This window comes from Hyperolius riggenbachi, chromosome 3 (assembly GCF_040937935.1).
Source record: "Hyperolius riggenbachi isolate aHypRig1 chromosome 3, aHypRig1.pri, whole genome shotgun sequence".
NCBI lineage: Eukaryota > Metazoa > Chordata > Amphibia > Anura > Hyperoliidae > Hyperolius > Hyperolius riggenbachi.
This window is the reverse complement of record NC_090648.1, coordinates 249,757,813-249,778,686: the sequence shown is the minus strand read 5'-3', so window position 1 is coordinate 249,778,686 and position 20,874 is coordinate 249,757,813. Positions and strand designations below refer to the sequence as shown.

The window sequence follows — 20,874 nt, the reverse complement described above, 5'->3', positions numbered from 1 at the left end:
ATTGTGCACAGGACATGCCTCTATGTCCTATTAAGATTTGAAAATGCCGCCTCGGATTCTCTTTAAATAAGTCTGTGAGTTAAGTTTGGAAAAAAATTAGATAACTTGCGAGGAGAAGCCTCTGGATCCTCAAGAGGCATCTCCCAACTTCCTCCACCAAACCATTTACCAGCAGGGACCCCCAAAGAGCTGCCACATGACACCTGCACGGAAGCGCAGACCCTCTCTGGCTCCAGCATGCACAGTAGCCTGAACCTGATAGAGCTCTTTTTTTTTTTCTGCCGGAGCCTGAGTGGGTCTGTCCTTAGGATTTAAAGTGAAGTTTTCAGGGATGTAGATACTCATTATATGGGAGGGGAAATTAAACGCCATGACAAATCATCTGTTCTCACTAGACATCATGTGTTTCATTTTCATTGAAAGTCACATGTATTTCAGTTGCAGCACAGTGTAGACATGTGCCATTCATTATAATGCACTAGTACTGTTTAACCGTCCACTTTTCCTTTTCTCTTTTGTCCACTTCCTTTGGCAATGGTATCCGTCTACCTGAAAAGCAGACAGAAGCATGCTAGCGTATTGCGGCCCATACGGCCAGCCCTGTAGTAGCCCTGATATGAACCTCCACAATAGCCTTTGTCACTGATAAAGTTCACACTGGCACTAGCCAGGTCATTTGACCTAACCTTAACCATTACAACAATATCTAATCTCATCCTTGCAGTGGAACTATCTGTAATGCTAATATAACCTCTACACTAGCTAGCAATACTCAATGAACATAAATTCCTACTAACATAAAATAAAATCTGCAATTCTCACCACCCCTGGTTGCCTTTTTTGTACTGTAGTTGGGTATGCATTGTCCTTCTCCTGCTACTGTTTGTTTGTTGCCTAGAATCTTGCTTTTTCAATTGACCCAGTCGCTGATCCCCATAAAGTTGATGCAAATGTACTGTTAGCTTTATGCACATGTATGCAGCTTGCAATGAATCATCTGCCACCTCTGGTTGCAGCAAAATACATTGTGAACTAAATATCACCTGTAGATTGCCCAGCATGATATTTTACACACATCTCAAAGGAGATGTGGTGTTTTTTTGCCTTGCAAGAACTTAATGTATCTATATAATCTACAGTATCAGAATATTAAAAAAAAAAGTTTTCATACACATACATTTTATTTTTTATTATAAACGTTCATGTTGATGTTGTTCATACTAACCATGACAATCATTTTGCAGATCAGTGGACATCAGTCCTACAAGGCTTCATAGCTTAGCACAGCACTTTAGGCACCGAAGTTCAAGTTTGGAGTCACAAGGAAAACTTCTGGGCTCTGAAAATGAGACTGGGAGTCCCGATTTCTACACTCCTAGGACTCGTAGCAGTAATGGTTCTGACCCTATGGATGATTGTTCCTCTTGTACTAGCCATTCCAGTTCCGAACACTACTATCCAGCCCAGATAAATCCTAATTATTCAACACTGGCTGAGGATTCTCCTTCTAAAGCCAGAGAACGTCAGAGACACAGACACAAGACCAATGGAAATCTTGTATCGTCTAATTCAGGGAGCATGCCCAATCTGGCTGCCCGAAACGGGACTGGACATCACGGTGTTTACTTGCATAGCCAGAGTCAGCCTTCATCGCAGTACCGGATCAAAGAGTATCCTTTATACATTGAAGGGAGCGCGTCACCAGTTGTTGTGCGAAGCCTAGAAAATGATCAAGAGGGACATTACAGCGTGAAAGCACAATTTAAAACATCAAACTCTTATACTGCTGGTGGGATGTATAAAGAGAACTGGCATGGGGATGACACTGTAGACTCTGTGAGGCTTACTCCCTCTCGTTCTCAGATTGTAAGGACTCCATCACTTGGTAGAGACGGCCATGAAAAGGGTTCAGGCAGGACTGTGGTGTCTGATGAGCTGCGGCAGTGGTACCACAGGTCCGCCTCGTCTGCCTCGTCTCAGAAGGAGCACAACAGACTTTCACATACTAGTTCCAACTCATCAGATAGTGGCTCCCAGTACAGCACCTCTCAAAGCACCTACGTGGCACACAGTAGGGTCACTAGGATGCCTCCAATGTGTAAAGCAACAACAGGTAAGATTCATTTCTAAGTGATTTTTATTGGAAAATAGTGTATTGTGTTTCTAATAGTGTTTATTATATAAAAAAAAATGCAAAACACCATACTGGGTACAATTGGTAACATTTCACCAATGGGCTCATATCCAGAGAAAAGGAAGTGCAGATTATTTCTGTAACAAGCATGGTGGTTTCAGTCATAGTAACTTGCCTTCCTTGGAAAATAACTTAATTCTGGCGCTGGTAGATTTGAGTGATCTGGAGCCTGTTTACTGTTGCTTGTAGTGTGACATGTGAGTTCAGTGGTGGAGCTTTTGCAAAGGCAGTTGTTGTGTAGATATGCAGCAATGGTTGTGTGATTCATGCAGGGCCGTGCAGAAGGTCCTTAAGGAGGAGGGTGCTCAAATGTGAAAAATGGGCCCTAATCAATCAATCATGCTAAACTGTGTATGTAATACCCCCTCCCCAGAAAGCAGTATTAGACAGTCTTAACCCCCCCCCCCCCCCCTCTACACGCACACCTTTTATAGCAGTATCATGCAGACTTTGTGTCTCCTTCCAACCAAGTCTTTTGGCGCCACCGCCCTCAAATCAGCAGTGATAGGTGCCTACTATTAGAATGGGCACAGTGGAGCCTGAGGTAGGCACGGACTCACCTTTCATTACTGGGAACCTCTGTCCCTATTGATCAGCACCCAAGTTTCTTTTCAGGCAAAGAAGAAGTGGTTGCCAATATGCAGTGGTTGCTAAGCATAAGTAGGTTCAAAACTGCAGTAAGTGCTAAGGTGCAGTGGGTGCCCACATGCAGTGGGTGGTAAGATGCAAAGGTCCAGTTTGTGCTAATTGCAGTGGGTGCTGAGGTGCCAAAGTACAGTCTGTGTCAAGCTGCTTTGGGTACCAAGGTCCAGATTGTATTGGGTGTTTATTTGCAGTGGGTGCTGAATAAGTAGCAGATGGTAATAAACAATAGTGATGTGCCATGTGAGTGCTAATTGGTACAGGGAGCCATGTGAGCGCTGGACATGAGTGAATAGGGAGTGCCATGGGTGAGTACTGAGTCTCATATAGGTTCAGACCAAGGGTGGGTACTGGGTGCCATTTGGGTGCTGGCCATGGACTGGTACTAAGTGCATATAATGGCTTGGTAACTTGTTGCCGTATGAGTACTGTGTCATGTGGGTGTTGATTATGGGGGGTATAGGGTGTCATGTGGGTCCTAGGTGCAAATACTGAGTGCCAAGTGCGTACTTGGAGTGAGTACATGGTGCCATATGGATGATGGGTGCTGGCTAGTGGGGTATTTGTTGTCATGTGGGTGCTAAATGCAGATGCTAGGTGCCATGTGGGTTCTGGATGCTGGCACAGGATGTCATGTGGATTCCAGCTGTATAGGTGGGTATCAAGCATCATGTAGGTGTTGATTGCAGGTACTCAGTCCCTTGTGAGTTCTGGGTGCATGTACTGGATGTCATGTGAGGGCTTGGTGTTTGTGCTGGGCACCAAGTGGAGGCTTAGTGCAACTAGAACTACTGCAGATGAAACATGTGGGTGTTGGGTGCAGGTACTGGGTATCACATAGGTGCAAATACTTGTAACCATGCCTGCACTGGGTGCTAGCTATGGGTGGGCATTGTGTGGCATATGGGTTCTGAATGCAGGTACTTTGGATGCTAGTACTGGTTATGTGGGTGCAGATAGTGGGTTCCATGTGGAGGCTGTGTGCAGGTGTGAGTAGTAGGTGCCATGTCAGGGCTGGGGGCAAGCACTGTGCCATGTAGGTGTGAGTACTGGGTGCCAGCTATAGGGTGAAGTGGAGCAGGTAGTGAGTGTCATGTGGCTGTTTGACGCAAGTACTAAGTGCCATATGGAGGCTATATGTGAGTATCGGGTGCAGGGTGCTTGGTGCAAGTACTGGGTGCTTGTTATAGTGGGGGTTACTGGTTGATTGTAATGTGGGTGCTGAATATTGGTGGGATTGTTGTGGGTGCAGGGGGTGGGAGGTCACTGTGGGTACTGACATGAATGGCATAGTTGCTGCTAGGGTAGGTAGAGGTCAGTGTGGTTGCTGGGGGAGGTAGAAGTCAGTGTGGGTGCTGGGGGAAAGGTAGGTCACTGTGGGTGCTGGGGAAGGGAGAGGTCACTGTGTGTGCTAGGTGGAGGAAGAGGTCACTGTGGGTGCTGGGGAAGGGAGAGGTCACTGTGGGTGCTAGGTGGATGGAGAGGTCACTGTGGGTGCTGGGGAAGGGAGAGGTCACTGTGGGTGCTGGGGAGGGAGAGGTCACTGTGGGTGCTAGGTGGGTGGAGAGGTCACTGTGTGTGCTAGGTGGAGGAAGAGGTCACTGTGGGTGCTGGGGAAGGGAGAGGTCACTATGGGTCCTAGGTGGATGGAGAGGTCACTGTGGGTGCTAGGTGGATGGAGAGGTCACTGTGTGTGCTAGGAGGAGGAAGAGGTCACTGTGGGTGCTGGGGAAGGGAGATGTCACTATGGGTCCTAGGTGGATGAAGAGGTCACTGTGGGTGCTGGGGAAGGGAGAGGTCACTGTGGGTGCTAGGTGGATGGAGAGGACACTCTGGGTGCTAGGTGGAGGAAGAGGTCACTGTGGGTGCTGGGGAAGGGAGAGGTCACTGTGGGTGCTAGGTGGATGGAGAGGTCACTGTGGGTGCTGGGGAAGGGAGAGGTCACTGTGGGTGCTGGGGAGAGAGAGGTCACTGTGGGTGCTAGGTGGATGGAGAGGTCACTGTGGGTGTTGGGGAAGGGAGAGGTCACTGTGGGTGCTAGGTGGATGGAGAGGTCACTCTGGGTGCTAGGTGGATGGAGACGTCACTGTGAGTGCTGGGGAGGGAGAGGTCACTGTGGATGCTAGGTGGGGGGAGAGGTCGCCGTGGGTGCTAGGTGAAGGGAGAGGTCACTCTGGGTGCTAGGTGGATGGAGAGGTCACTGTGGGTCCTGGAGAAAGGAGAGGTCATTGTGGGTGCTAGGTGGATGGAGAGGTTACTGTGGGTGCTGGGGAAGGGAGAGGTCACTGTGGGTGCTAGGTGGAGGAAGAGGTCACTGTGGGTGCTGGGGAGGGAGAGGTCAGTATGGGTCCTAGGTGGAGGGAGAAGTCACTGTTGGTGCTAGGTGGATGGAGAGATCACTGTGGGTGGTAGGTGGAGGAAGAGGTCACTGTGGGTGCTGGGGGAGAGGTCAGTATGGGTCCTAGGTGGAGGGAAAGGTCAGTATGGGTCCTAGGTGGAGGGAGAGGTCACTGAGGTTGCTAGGTGGAGGGAGAGGTCAGTGTGGCTGCTGGAGGAGGGAGAGGTCATAGTGGGTGCAGCTAGGGAGACACCATTTTACTTGCTTCCACACGGCAGGGGTGGGGCTTCCCGCGGGTGGGCGGGGCTTATCACGGTTGGGGGCGGGGCTTCTTCTCCGTGGCCAGAAGGGCATTTTTTGAAGATTTTAAAAAGGGGTTGCCTGGGCACCCAGAGCACCCCCCTCTGCACGTGCCTGGATTCATGTATGGCCAGGTTGGTAGTGGTATAGCAACGCTCCTACTTATGCTCAATGTGTATACTGTGAACAAGGCCTTAGCCTGCCTTTATAAAATGCCACTTTTTTCCTTTATGTAGGGCTCCACTACAATTACTAGGCCCCTATGATTTCTGATTACATGCATGCTTATGGGATATGTATTTGAGATGATGTTTGAGCCAAAATCAATAATTTATTATGCATAAAGAAGAGAAACCGAGAGCATGATGATATAGTGCAGTATGTACTGGTAATGGATTGTCTGTGAGTATTATTCCTTTCAAGCTTTTACACAAAGGTGGGTTACACCAAAGGTAACCGCTGTATAGGCTGGTGGGGAGACTAGACCTGAGCCCACTCGAATTAATGTCGCTCTCTGTAGTGCAGAAATAGTAGTTGTACCTATCCACCTAAGGTGGCTATCAAAATGTAGCAATAATCAAAAAACAGAGGTGCCAACACAAGATAAAACACACTAAAAACCAGATTAAAAGGGAGGTAGTGGTAGACTTACCTCCAGGTAGTCAGACTTGATAAGTATAGTTTCAAAAACACTTTTATTTTCACATTTGAAAAGAACTGCAATTGTGATGCGTATCGCTGGAAAAACTTGTTTCCTCCGGCATAATTATTGGAGTATCTGTTGTCCAAGAACTCAAACTTGTGTTGCCATCTCTGAGCCAAGTTTGATGTCTTGGACAACAGGTATTCCAAAAATGTTGCCTGAGAAATTCTCCCACGAAATGCATCACAATTTCAAATGTAAAAATAAAAGTTGTTTTGAAAGTAATGTCTGACTAACCTGGAGGTAAGTCCACCACTACCTCGCTTTTTATATGTTTTCAGTGTATTTTAGCTTGTGTTGATTAAAGGACATGATTTGTCGATCACATGTGATCAAGATTTTATTTTCTCATTTCCGGTGGATCAAACTTCTTGTCTAAAATGTCTAATCAGGCAAAAATATAGTGTTTGATGTCCTTAACCCTTACACCATGTTAGCAAGCCTTAAAGGACAACCGAGGTGACATGTGACATGATAGATAAACATGTGAATGTACAGTGCCAAGCACACAAATAACTAGGCTGTGTTCCTTTTTTTTCTTTCTCTGCCTGAAAAAGTTAAACATCAGGTATGCAAGTGACAGTTTCTGCTCAGGTCGGGACCAAGTCGGACTGGGTCAGACTACAGCATAACCCTCACTGATAAGTAATTACAGCCATAAAACACTTTCCTGTCAGTAAAAGGCTTCTGAGAGCAGGAGAGAGATAAAAAGGGTCAATAATTCAGAGATTTGAGCTCTGACATACTTCAAAGAAGGTAGCATGGAGCAGAGACAATGAAACAGTAAAAACTTAAAAACTAGCTTTAAATACAAAATAAAACTGTGGGATATCTAAAAAAAAAGTCATTTTTAGGCAACTGAGAATCGATACAATTTTTTTTCTTATTTATTTATGTATTTATTGTATTTATAAAGCGCCAACATCAGTTTACTTATGCCTCGGATGTCCTTTAATAATATTTAGTGCATAGTCCTCTGGTTTATAACATGAACTGTAGACACCCGATTGGGATCTGCATTTTATTGGTATGCTTCCACTCAGCCCAGTATTGTGAGAAGTCAGAAAGGGTTGTCTTCCTGGTCTGCCTGTGGTTCTCACCAGCTTACCTAAGTGGGTGGTCTGCTCCTCACAGGGTGGTTATATGAGGAAATTCTTGTGAGCCAAATCTTGTTGCACTCCATACAATGTATAGGGGAAGACAGGATGTCCTCAGCCTGCTGGCTCACAAATCATACAGATGTTTCTATAATCTTTTTACTTTGCTAGTTTTATAAGACAAAATTGTTCCTTAGTTTAACTCACTGCACAGGCGAGGTCTTTATTTTTAATTGTTTACAGCCAAAACCATTATGTTGCAGTATAGTTTGGATTACTAGCAGATAATAATAGTTGTGTTTTTGATCATATATAACTGTCTGACCTCTTGAGAGCAGAACATACTTTCCCAGAGCATTCCCTTGTATGTGGCTGATTAAATGGATTGCAGTCAGCTCATTGCTGTATGTGGTGTCTGGGTCCCTTGCACTTGGATATCTCAATAGACTGTAGATAGAATGCTTTGTTATGTAAGACACATTTTGTTTTATTCAGCAAAAACATAATTGCCCTCTTTATGTAACCACATGTTTTTCTGTTCATCCACTGTTTGTCATTTCAAATGAAACTCCAAAGTGGCTGAGTATTAGCCAAGCCACAAATGTACTGGAGCTATGAACAACGGCATAGTAGTTAAAGGGACTCCGAGCAGTGCAGAAACTATGGAAATATGCATATCATTTTAAAGCTCTCTTTCTCCTCTTTCCAATGATATATAAACCGCCGCCCTACGCCTTTTAGTTTTCGCTATTTTCGCGATTGAAATTGCTGCGGCCGCGATTTCAATCGCGAAAATAAAGAAAACTAAAAGGCGTAGAGCAGGGGTCCCCAAACATTTTGGGTTGGGGGCCGGGTTAACATACTTCAGACTGCTGGGAGGCAGAAGTATACATAAAATTACGTCTTTGCAGGCCAGAAAGTGAAGCATATCCAGGTGACAACCAAAGTCCAATTGGACAGCAGTGTCACCTGATATGGAATTTGATTGGAAACCAGCGAATTACTGCTTTCTGGCTTCCATGTGGATGGGTGGTGCCAGCACTGCTATTCTATTTGTGGACCACCAATATTTAAAGATGTAGCTGACCGCATCTATAAGTAATACATTTTGTGTATGGGGGCCGGTAAAAAGGCTCAGGGGGCCGCATTCGGCCCGCGGGCCTTAGTTTGAGGACCACTGGCGTAGAGCGACGATTTAGGTGTCGCCAGAAAGAGGAGAAAGAGAGCTTTAAAATGATATCCATCTTTCCATAGTTACTTGTATTACACAGGACGACACTTTCCCCAGTGTCAGCAGCTCCATTCAGCAGAAAAAGTCGCCCTGTGTAATACAAGTAACTATGGAAAGCTGGATATCATTTTAAAGCTCTCTTTCTCCTCTTTCTGGCGACACCTAAATCGTTGCCCTACGCCTTTTAGTTTTCTTTATTTTCGCGATTGAAATCGCGACCGCGGCAATTTATATCGCGAAAATAGCGAAAACTAAAAGGCGTAGGGTGACAGTTTATATATCATTGGAAAGAGAAGAAACAGAGCTTTAAAATGATATGCATATTTCCATAGTTTCTGCACTGCTCGGAGTCCCTTTAAATTATTATTATTATTATTATTTAGTATTTATATAGCGCTGACATATTACGCAGCACTGTACAATGTATATATATATATATCTTGTAAATGGCACTAACTCAATAACAGAGTATGTCCAGTTGTTCCAAAGGACCATTAATCATTGATGGAGCTCCAGGCACATCTTGGTTTAACTTCATTTATGGTCTTCAGTCTCCCTAAGTGACATACTTGGCATATATCTTTATTTTTCCACAATGTCTGATAAAGTGTCAATGGACATGTAATCCTAAAAGGGAACCTTAAGTGGCATATGACATGATGAGATAGACATGTATATGTGCAGTGCCTAGTACACAAATAAATATGCTGTGTTGATTTTCTTCTTTCTCTTTTTGAAAGGGTTAATATTCAGCTATGCAACTGAGGTTTTTTTTCCAGTTGGGATCCAGTCAGACTATAGCATTTCTTACTGATAAGGAATTACAGCCAGAAAATATTTTCCTTGCAAAGATCTGGGCTTCTAAGGGCTCTTTCACATCAAAGCTTGCGTTGGAGAACGCTCAAAGCATACGTTTTGTTGTATGCCTTTTACTGCGTTTTGATATGCGTTGCACTGCAGTGAGTGTGCGTTTTTAATCCGTTTTCAATGCGTTACTGCACATAGAAAAACGCAGGTAATTTTTTTTTCTTTTAGTTGTCAACTTTCTACATTGTTCCTCTGTTGCATTCTGGGACTGATTGCCTGCGTTAACGGATTAAAAACGCGCATAGTGTGCGTTTTACATTGACTAACATTGTAACGCATAAAGCTAGCGTTGGCCAAAAAACTGCGCCTGGGTGCAGTGGAACGCAACGCACAAAAAGGCTGCGTTATATGTGAAAGCTAAAATGAAAGTCTATGGACTTTCATTTCACCTTGGGTAACGCAAACTTTATCCTTTGCGTTGAAACGCAGAAAATCTGCCCTAATGTGAAAGAGCCCTAAGGGCAGTGGATAGATTAAAAAGGTCAATAGTTCATATATTTTATCCCTCTGAGTCATGGGACAGACTGTTTCATTAAGCCGAATCAGGCAACTTTAGACCTAACTAACTGTTTATGAAGTGAGACTCGGGCCTGGGAGCTAAATTGTGCTTCCCCTTTCTCCCTTGTTAGGTGGATCCCACTAGTGAACTGTCTCTAGACCAGGACCTACTAAGCATATCACCAATATCACATGGCTAGAGACAGTGACAGTTGGCCATTGGGAGCAGCTTAGTGAGGCAGGAAGGGGCAGGAACAACTTTTCAGTCTGTGCTGGTCTCTGCTTCAGTAATCAGTCTCAAACTTTTTCCCACTGCCTCTTAAACATTAAACCAGGGGCATAATAATAGACCCTGTAAGGGATACAGATGAGGGGGGGGGGGGGCAGAAGCCACAGGGGGCCCAATCCTGAGATACTGACAACTAAGGGCAAGGAGAGAGAAAGCTTTCTGCTCCCTGCACAAATGTTCTAATGACTGCATCTGCTCAGCCACTGATAAGGAATCATACATAGATTTGTAGACAGCCTATTCAGTGTGCAGCAGGCTTTTGTGTGCAGCACCCAGCACCCAACCTCTCTACCCCTCCCCAAGTGCCGTGTACTGCAGTGATGCTGGAGGAGTCTGCAGAGCCAGTTCTGCTCAATCAGAGGACAGAGTGAGTGTAATAAGCTGAGGCTGGGAGCACACTCATCTGTCGGTTTTCTGTACACCAAGTTTGTCTGTATGTGTAAAAACATGCACATTTTATCACAGAAGCTAATGCAATTGATAGAGAAAATGCATGCAGTGGGTTGGTTGGAGGGGGCAGGAGGGAGCCCCATCCAAAGTTTTTCAGGGGGGTCCATTGAGTTCTAGTTATGCCTCTGGATTAATCTAACGCTGTACAATAATCATTTACTTTTGGAGTGCTGGTAGTAATTGTGATTTTTTGTGTATGGAGAATCATTTATGCGGTGTCAGCAGGAGATGACGTATGTTGAAACAAAATAATTAATAGCCATATACAGTATTATTATTATTATTATTATGTATTTATACAGCACTAATATTTTCCACAGCACTTCACAGAGTATATAGGCCTTTTACTAACTGACCCTCAGAGGAGTTCACAATATAATTCTTGCCTGATGAATAGTACATTATTGATTAAAGCCTTATTTATGGTATAAGCACACTAATTAAGGTTGTCTGTAACACTCATTTATATGGATTCCATTTTTGAATACCTATTTCAGCATTTCAGGATTGCTTTAACTATAATATAAGAAGTAAAAATACAAATAAGCAAGTACAATGTTTATTTTTATATCCTCATGTTACTGAAACCCAGTCCAAGCAGTGAAGTGCATTTTGCACTTGTGTTTTATCAGCACATTAAATTGCTTTGAAATTGATACTCCTGCAGTGCTTTTCTTTCTAGTGCCTTTGAAAGATTGCCTAGAGCTTACAGATGAATGCTAACTAGAGATGAAGCATAGCAGAAAACTTTATAACTAGCATCACCATGGCAATCTATGTAGCAGGTCATTCCCACCCTTTGTTTGGCTGAATGACTCCTGGAATGCAGGAGATGAGTGTGTAGAATGTGCTATTCATGTGATGACTTCAGCCTGAGAAGTATGGTCATTCTTCAGGTTTATGAATATTTCATCTCTTCTCTGTACTGTGAGACTTTTCACACTTCAAGGATCTTGTTGTCTTTACTTTTCTGCAGTCTATCACTTATTTACTCTTATTTATTCAATAGTTATTCCACAGATTTTGTATGGTAAATGAACTTTGAGCTTCTCAGCACCAAGGAAAAACATTAAGCCCTAACTAACCTACAAACAGCACAATGAGAGGTCATATATACAATTAGGCAGAGTGTCAGCAAAAATAAAAAATAACTAAGCAGTGTTATAGATTGCCCAGCAAGCTCTGGGTGAACCAAAACTCCTAGAAGTGCATAAGGAGCTGAAAGAGATCAAAAAGCCCCTTTAGTCCTGGGACCCACTAGTAGAGTTTCCCTTAACACGTGATTTGAAAAGCTCTTGCTAATGCAATGCTATGGGGGATTTTTAAAAATCACATTCCTAAAATGGGATCACATACATTTGTGCAGACTTCTCTTGTGCAGACTGACTGAAGTGACGGGACCCAGTACTGAAGAGGGAGAAGACTGAGGATGTCGGCGTGGGAGCGATCCATGCGCATGGGGCTGGAGGAAGCCCCAGGTATGTATAAAACGTTTATTTTATGACAGATCTGGTACACTTTAAAACAAAGTATTTGCGACTATTCAACCTGACTCCAACCTAAATAACTAGCATGGTTTCTCAAAAAAACAGGTTTAGAGAGCATGTTTTCCTAAGAAACTAGCTTCCCTAGCATGTCCCCCAAATAACATATTTAGGCAGTGTGTACCTCCAAAAAACAGGTGTGGGCAATAGGACTCTCAATAACGTGTTCAGACAAAATGTTGCATTATTAAAGAAAAAAATATTTACGCATATTTCCTAATTAACAATGAAACATTTAGGCAGCCCCTTAACAAAAATGTTTAGAAGGAGTAGAGCAACGTATTGCCCCCTTGCCTGTAGTATAATACTTCTGTTTTGTGCTCCATCTCTGTAATTATTGTCTCTCTTTCCTGTAATAGAACCATTGTGCCCTGTCTCTGTAATTAGTCTCCCTCTTCCATGTAATAAATCCACTTGGTCCCCCTCCCTGAGAGCATATAAAGTAGCTGAGTGTACAGAGTTAATGAATTGGCATCTATTGGTCTGTTTTTATTTGGACTAAAGATTCCCATTGATGATACAGTCTTACCAATTCTATCCAGTAGAAGGATAAACCGAGTGAATATAGTTAAACTATATACTTAAGATAGTCTCTTATATTACATAGAAGTGGTAAGACTATCATTGATGGGCACCGTTATGGTCTCTGGTCTCAGGAGAAACCTGGTGGGGATCTGACAGCCAAGCCATGTTCAGGGGCTAATTGTCCAAAACTTATGTTAAACAATTAAATGGTTAGTCCATTAAAGCAGGTTAGCTAAATGCTGCAACCCTCATTTAGTAAACAACAATGAAACTAGTCTTTTTGTTTAAACCTATAATGGATGGGTTTTGATTTGCCAAAAATATTTGACACTTGGTGTTAGCATTCCAGATGTGCCCTTTTACCTGAGAAAGAGCATGTATTTCCTGTGAGGAAATTGGTATTTAAGATCCCTGGGAAAATGCCTTGGCGTATATGTAAAGTCAAACATGCAGGTCACAGCCTTCATTAAGTGAATGAATTGTAATTTAGATATTAATATAATTGGAATTTCCAGCTAAACTCATATATCAAAAACACAGCAAAGTGCACAGCCCTAGAGAGGAAACTGACGTTGTATATCTTCCTGTTTTTAGGCTTAGACAAACAAGTAAAATCCTTCAACAGGACACATTATAATGCAAAGCCTCCAGAGAGAGTTCCTTCAGGAGTGTGGTGAGAATTTAGGAATGAAGTACAACATTAGCAGCCCATGCTACACTTACAGTGGATCGGGACTCAGAACAGTCTTTTTGAACTATATAACCTAGGCTCTCAGTATGTGCTCTCTGGGGGGGCACATGGAATATGCTGGGCACATGGAATACTTCAACATTCTGCAGTCAATCCATTAGTACAAGTTGGGAAACATGATAGATCATGTATAAAACGTCTTAAAAATATTTCTACACAATTATAGAATATTCCTAACAAATAAATATGGGTGAAGGGATGCGGAGATGATGATACCCATAGCACAGTGGGCTTGGCAAACAGTCTTTAATAAGGGGATACATGCTAAGATAATGCTTAGATGCTGCAATGATTTGAGAAAGAAGTATCGAAATGCCTGTGCGTCATCATCATGCAGATTTTCTTTTAATCATGTCTTTTTACAAGAGCTATAAATAAAGAAACTTGTAACTTGAATATTGGATGGTGCGGACCTTTGATGATTGCTTTGGATTCCCTGTGACTCCAGGGGTGGTCTCTGCACGCCAAACCCATTGGTGCAACAACGCTGGTTCTGATTAAGATAATGCTTAGAAACAATTATCTGAAATTCTGGAATACTTAAGAAAAACACAGCTAAAAATGATAAAGAAATAGTACAGGGCATCCTGAGTATTCAGGCATACATTCTAGGATTGTAACGAGATCAGAGTTTGGACAGAAGCACCTCTCTTCCTCCTTTGTTACTCACAGTTGTAAATTCCAACAACCCTCCATTCCTATATCCTGCAACAGTTATTATTGTCAGGCTTTTAAAATATCTTTTTATATAGCAGACTTATTGTATGTCTGTACGCACTCTTCTATTGACATTACTCACATTTTATACAACCACAGAGTAAAAGTTCTTTATATATTTTGGTGTAAAATTACAGTCATTATTGGGTATCTATGGAATTGGCCTTCAAGAATTAACGTTATATTTTACATTAGGACAGAGAAAATGACATAAACCTATAGAGTGAGCCTAGGGATACCTAATTTTATGTAAGGTATGTTGAGGTTTCAAGATTTACAAAGACCAGGCATTTTGACAGCAAGAAAATCCTGACAAGAGATTCCGACCCTACCTAAATCTGCTTCTACAAAAAAAAATATTAAAAAAATAAACATAACCTTGAATTGCTTTAAACTCATAAAGGCTGGTGAAATATAAAGTTGTAAAGGTTCTATAGTGTAGAATAGACGGTTGTTCCCTAAACCTTGCTCTCACCAGTCTTGGCTGTATGGAGTGTAGAAATGTCTACTACGGCTGTCTCCGGCAGCAGGACTGTGAGACTGGGTGCTTGTTTTCTGCCTCTGGATCTACAGTCTTCACATCCACATATTTGTTTGTGTGTATTGCGGCTATTCAGGAAACACTTGTTGTTAGTTTGCCTTCTGTTTAGTTGTTGAACTGATGTAGCTGTAATGTAAAATACCACAGATAAACTGTTCGATGCAATCTGACTTGATGTTATTATAAGGTTTTGCAGCATGTGTTGGTGGCAGGATGATGAATATAGTAAATAAATGCTGTATACTAGGTGTAGCAAACGTAGTCACTTTGTGTTGTATGGAAAAGATTGAAGGTACTATGGTTGTGTGGCGTAATCCATGAATCTTACACGTAGCTCTGCACTGAAAAAGGAGTTCTGCCTGGGATTATGGATGGTCAATGAGATGCAAAATTATGCAAAATCTTTGTGCAAATTTATGAAACTTGAAAATGGACCAATCAAAAAAAAAAAAGTTGGTTTCGATTGATGCATTTTCAAACTGCATATATTTGTGGTAAAATGTGCATAATTCTGCATCAGTTCAGAATTCTTGCATTTCATCCCTTCTTGAGACCACTTCTTACAGGTTCACATGTATCTCCTGATGGAGAAATGACTGTTGGAATGGGAGAATGACTGTTAGAATGAATTGCAGGAATCACAGAGGCTCAGAAACAACATTACATATCCTCAATCCTCTCCCACATTTACATTACTGTACAGTGTGTTTTTGGATATGTAATGTTCACCTCTGGCCCAATATCTAATTAACTAAGCTATTGTTTTAAGAAGGATTGTCTGTATTAATCTGGCTTATGCTTCTCAGCTCAGCTTTTTCTAACGTGACTTCTGGGGAATGGAATGTGATTGTTGATGTTATACTTTCCACTTTTTTTAATGATGTCCGATACAATAGTGTAACCTGGTGACTTTGTGCTTCTATCACAGCTGCCTTACCCCATGGCCAGAGAAGCTCCACGCCTTGTAGTGATCTAACAGCCACGCCTCCTAGCAGCCCTCACCACATTTTATCTTGGCAAACTGGGTAAGTGCTTTGGCTGCTAAAAGATTAACATTCCACTTTTAACTACCTGTGTTTAATGGAAGGAAATAGTAGTAGCATTCCGTTCCAAGTTGTGAGACAATGACATCACAGAGTGTGCAAACAGACCTGTGAGGGGATGGAATGAGAGGAATGTGGATGAGGAGGACAAAAAGTACTGACAGGAAGGATCCTTATTAAGATGATGAACTTAGACATTAGTTTCCATTCTGTGTGTATATTAACATTATTCTTTAGTATATAGTCTTGTCACAAGGTACATGAAGAATAATACACGTAGATGTAAGTAGTACAGTGCCTATTACTAAAGCATTTTTGAACAGCATGTTGACCTGGATATAAACTGATGTGTAAACCTTTCAATTACATTAATGAAAGCATTCATTTAGCAAGAACGATCTCTTCATTAATAAATAAAGCTGCCTACACACAAGTAAATATCACCTGTAATGATTTTTCATGATTGCTGCAGGTGACAATGAGCCTGTTATAGGTGTGCAGGGAGGCTATTAAGCTCCCTGTTGAGTAGCACATGCTGTTTGTATAGAGATGAGAAAGACGGCTCACAGTGAGAACAGCAATAGCGGTTCCCCCAGGATATAACCACTGACAGGGAGGCCAGTGATGTCAGGGGAAATCCTTGTAAGATTGTCACCCAGACCAATCGTGAGCTTTCATTCAGGGCAAAAAAAAAATCTACTGTATGTACAGAGCTTTAGGTTGCATGTAATTCTGAAATTCTAAAGTCACCCATGAAAAAAACTGGTAATTTTGAATGTTTCAAGAATGGCCATTCTTGGCTAAAGCAATGATAGACCTTTCCGCAGTGGATTGGTTTAGTGTGGCAGGCATCACTCAGCACTAAATGTGTTTGTTGTACAATGAATGCCTAAATATAGCCAGATATTGATCAATAATTCCAATCAATACTGGGCAGATGATCAAATCAATCTGCCTATTATCTGCTACTCTGCCATAAAAATTATCAACAATATTTGATTGACTTCAAGAGAAAATCAACCAATTTTTTTCTAATGATACAAAAAACCATTGTGGGGACAGAATGGAGAGATTCTGCTCAGATTGCACTGTAAAGTGCCTGGCTGTTCCTCTGCTGATATTCCCTAATCAGCACAGTGTTTATCAGGATTATCCATTAGAAACTACATTGAGCTATTCTCAATCAGTCTATGTTCCCACCTTTCACAAAACAGTAACTGCAATTCCCCTGGGAATAGCTTAGAAGATTTCTATTACTTCCCCTGTCGCAAGAAATCTTCCAACTGTGACACAAAGAGCAATAAAAGACAATCAGGTAGTAATCCACAACTACAAAAGAAAACTTTAGTTCCACTACTAGGTTTACCTGTACATACCATATAAACAAATGCACTGCTTTTTATTGCATCTTCCTGCTTCATTTATTATGTGTCTCAAATACTAACATGTGTATCGCCAATCTGTATATTGCTGTTGCTGTGGGATAATAGAGATCAGCTGTGTATGGCATGGTCTGTACTAGTACATGCTTGCTTAGATATATAAATACATGGACACAATAACACAGAAAGCAAAGCAATATTTTAGCGCAATTAGAGAAACATGTATATTGTGAAAGATAGGCAGATAAATCCTCCACTGGTCACTGAATGTCCATCTCATTGCCTGGATAGTGCTCTCTTAAGGCCCGTACACACGTCCTACGGGAGGCAACGATGGACCCGTCGTTGCCTCCCACTGGGCGGTGTTTCCGCCAACAGTAGCGCGTGTGAAAGCGCTGTCGGCAAGCTGATAAGGCTCAGTGGATCGCTCAGGAACAGGCTTATCAGTCCGCCAACAGCGCGTACACACGCGCTACTGTCGGCTGAAACACCGCCCAGCCGAAGGCAACGACGTACCCGTCGTTGCCACCCGTAGGACGTGTGTACGGGCATTTAGGAATGTCACTAAAGGTGGCCATACACAGTACAATCTGATCCTTCAACAGACCAATCAACTCCATAATGGGTAAATCAGTCATAGAACACAATGAAGATTAAAGCCAAACAAATGGCCTGTTTAAAGGATACCTGAAGTAGAGGCTTATGGAGGCTGCCATATTTATTTCCTTTTAAACAATACCAGTTGTCTTGCTGTCCTGCTGATCCTCTACCTCTAAAGGGGCCCATACACTGGTCGATTTCAGCGATCGATCGATTCTATAGTATTGATCGGAAATTGATTCTATCGAATCAGCCGATTGATCGATTTGTGGCCAATTTCGATCGATTAGATCTATCCGAATGGATGGAATATCTAGGTTGATCTGCGGCTGGCAGCAGGTCGATGGCCCATAGAGTTGCATTGGATCTAATGGTCCAATAATGCATTTAGATTGATTTCCAATAGATATAATTGTGAAATCTATTGAAAATCTTTTCCTAGTGTGTAGCACACATCAGATAGATTCCTGTCAGATTCGACTTGACAGGCATATGACAGAAATCTATCTGATGGTCGAATCTGCTGAAAATTTATCAGCGTATGCCACCTTAACCTCCCTGGCGGTAAGCCCAACCTACGTTCGGGCTAGCCGCCGGACAGGATCACATGGCCCCCGGAGTTGTTGTTTTTTTTTACAAAATTTGAACCATATGCTTAAGCTAGCACTTTGCTAGCTAACTATGCCCCCCCAAGTCCCTCCGGTCCCCACTATTGGCCGCCGTTATACGAACTCCCCCAGGGATCCCACGATGGCACGGCCTCCTAATCAGCTCCAGGCTTCGCTATGGAGGATCGGAACAGCACATGACGTCATGTCCGATCGTCACCATAGCAACGACTGAAGCTAAAGGGTGAAGATGCGGCTCTCGTGGTATTGCGGACGGGTAAATATTGCCGGCGGTGATCGGGGGGATCAGAGCGGTGCCGGGAGACTTGGGTGCCACAGTTAGCTAGCAAAGTGCTAGCTTAACCACTTCACGCCCACAGTGCTAACGCCTCCTAAAGACCAGGTGCTTTTATGCAGTGCTGGGCTGTGCAGGCTTTTCAGCCTCCTGCACAGCCCAGCTTAGGCGCCCAGCCATCAGACTCACCTCCTGTTTTTGTCCCTAAGGGGACATGCCGCCGGGGGGTCCGATCGCTGCGGGAGTTTGTATTTTTTTTCCCCTGCCTCTATGAGGCTCTCTCTCCCTTCTTACCTCCTCCCCTCGGTGCATAGAATTGGAACAGGACGGCGATCCGTCCTGTTCCGCCTCTCATAGGCATCAGCCTATGAGAGGAGGGCGCTCCGCGGCCAATCAGGGGAGCCGGGGGCCGCAGCGCTGTACGCTTGTAAACAAAGGGTATTTCTTTCCCCTTACGTTTACAAGTAGCCTGCTAGCCGCGATTGGTGGCTAACAGGCTAACTCTGTTCCGTGAAGCGACAGGGAACGATCATGCATGCACACGGCCGTTCCCTGGGAAACTGCAGCCCCAGGACTTAACGCCAATTGGCGTTAGGCGGTCCTGGGGCTGCCGCCGCATTCATGCCCATTGGCGTGAGGCGGTCTTTAAGTAGTTAAACATTTAGATCAAATTTTATTTTTAAAAAATCATCCCGCGGACGCAGCATCTGAAACTACGTACTGCCAGGGAGGTTAATACTTTAATCCACCTGCATTAGGTGTTTTACTGAAGTGTGACTGCATTTGCTGCATGCTTGTTTCAGGTGTGTGATTCAGACACTACTGATGCATGAAATACTGTATCAGCAGTATAGCCAGGCCACTGGTATTGATTAAAAGGAAATAAATATGGCAGCCTCCATGTCCCTCTCACTTCAAGTGTCCTTTTAAGGTGTTGGTATTATAATATATATTCTGTGTCACACAATGTCATTTTTGAAAATTATTAGTAATAACACTTTAAATTCTGGACTGCGCTAACCAGATCATGCAGTTACACACAATGCAATTCCTTAACATTAATTCAGGAGTCAGCCCATTTCTCTTCACTCTGAGACCACATTGGCAGGTGAGACACTCACAGAATCATTCTAGTCACTTTGATTGCTGTATTGCTTGTGTGGAATTCTGCCCTTGGCTTTCATTTCCAGCCTTTACTAACTTGTCACTAATAATTGACGTCTGCTTTCCTCTCTCTGCTTTTCCTTCCTCTGCTCTCCTCCACTCAGAGATGAAACAGAGAACTCACCCACTTTGGATGGGTCTGAGTCTTCAAGTCACCAAAGTACTGATGAATAGAGGTATTGTACAAAGCATGTGACCCACCCATGTGATCCAGTCACACTGTGCATGGAAACCCATATTCCTTCATCTCACATTTGTATTCAATTATAGTACATCCATGCAGGTTTTAATGAACTTCAACGAGTTTGGCAATTATAGTGCAGGGTTTTCTATTTAGCCATTCACTGTATGAAAAGCACCATACAAACTTGGCTGTACTTATTTAGCAAATCGATGATATAAGGGTCAACAGATTGAACATACGTTGAAAGGTTTGTTTTGGTAAACTCTTAAACTACATGAAAGGGGTAAGATTGAACAACCAACATTGTAAGGTGTGTGGTGATTCTAATCACATATTAATCCTTTACGATAACTGAAATCCATTGTACTTGGTGAAACGCCTTAAATGGTAGGACTGAGTCTACCTGATTTATTCTCTGCATACATCTGCTTTCAGTCAGCAGTCAACTGCCTGGATAAAGTACAAATAGCTTAACAGAACAACTACAGAAGTGCAGAAGTATAATTGCACACTGCAGCAAATCAGTGCACATTCTGGTTGGGGTGTTATTTTTCCTGACCCAGTTGTAAAAGATGAGTTTACCCCTCCCTCTATAATAGTTTTTTTTATGTTTCCTGTCTTGTTCTTAGAACAGGAAGTGCAGGAATTGCCCCAAGTATGGTACAGAGAGTGATGGAAAAAAAACCTGACAGAGGTTAAAGTATTTCCTTCTTTTTATCCGAAACTAAAGAATGAACTCTGTCAGGTGTTTCACAATAATTTCAACAAACGCTTACTTCTTAAAACCACTCTGTAGTTGCTGTATATCTAAGCTTGTATACTAGCAGGTCTCCAACCTTTTCCCTGCAATGCACTCTTTTTGTGTCTTCTCTTTCAAGGTGCTTCTGGGCATGGCTAAAAGTAGGTATGGG

General features: G+C 42.8%; 1 protein-coding gene across 7 annotated transcripts in view; it reads left to right on the top strand.

Annotated features, from left to right (window-relative positions):
• Positions 1-20,874, top strand: part of FRMD4A (FERM domain containing 4A) — a 527,110-nt gene that overhangs the window by 504,850 nt on the left and 1,386 nt on the right. For 5 of the 7 annotated variants that reach the window (XM_068276150.1, XM_068276149.1, XM_068276145.1 and 2 more), the window contains exons 21-22: positions 1,245-2,113; positions 15,616-15,712. In XM_068276150.1, coding sequence (XP_068132251.1) covers positions 1,245-2,113; positions 15,616-15,712 — 966 coding nt within the window. Of the gene's footprint in view, positions 1-1,244; positions 2,114-15,615; positions 15,713-19,883; positions 19,956-20,874 lie in introns of all 7 variants that reach the window. The other 2 variants (XM_068276146.1, XM_068276148.1) reach the window with 1 other exon arrangement.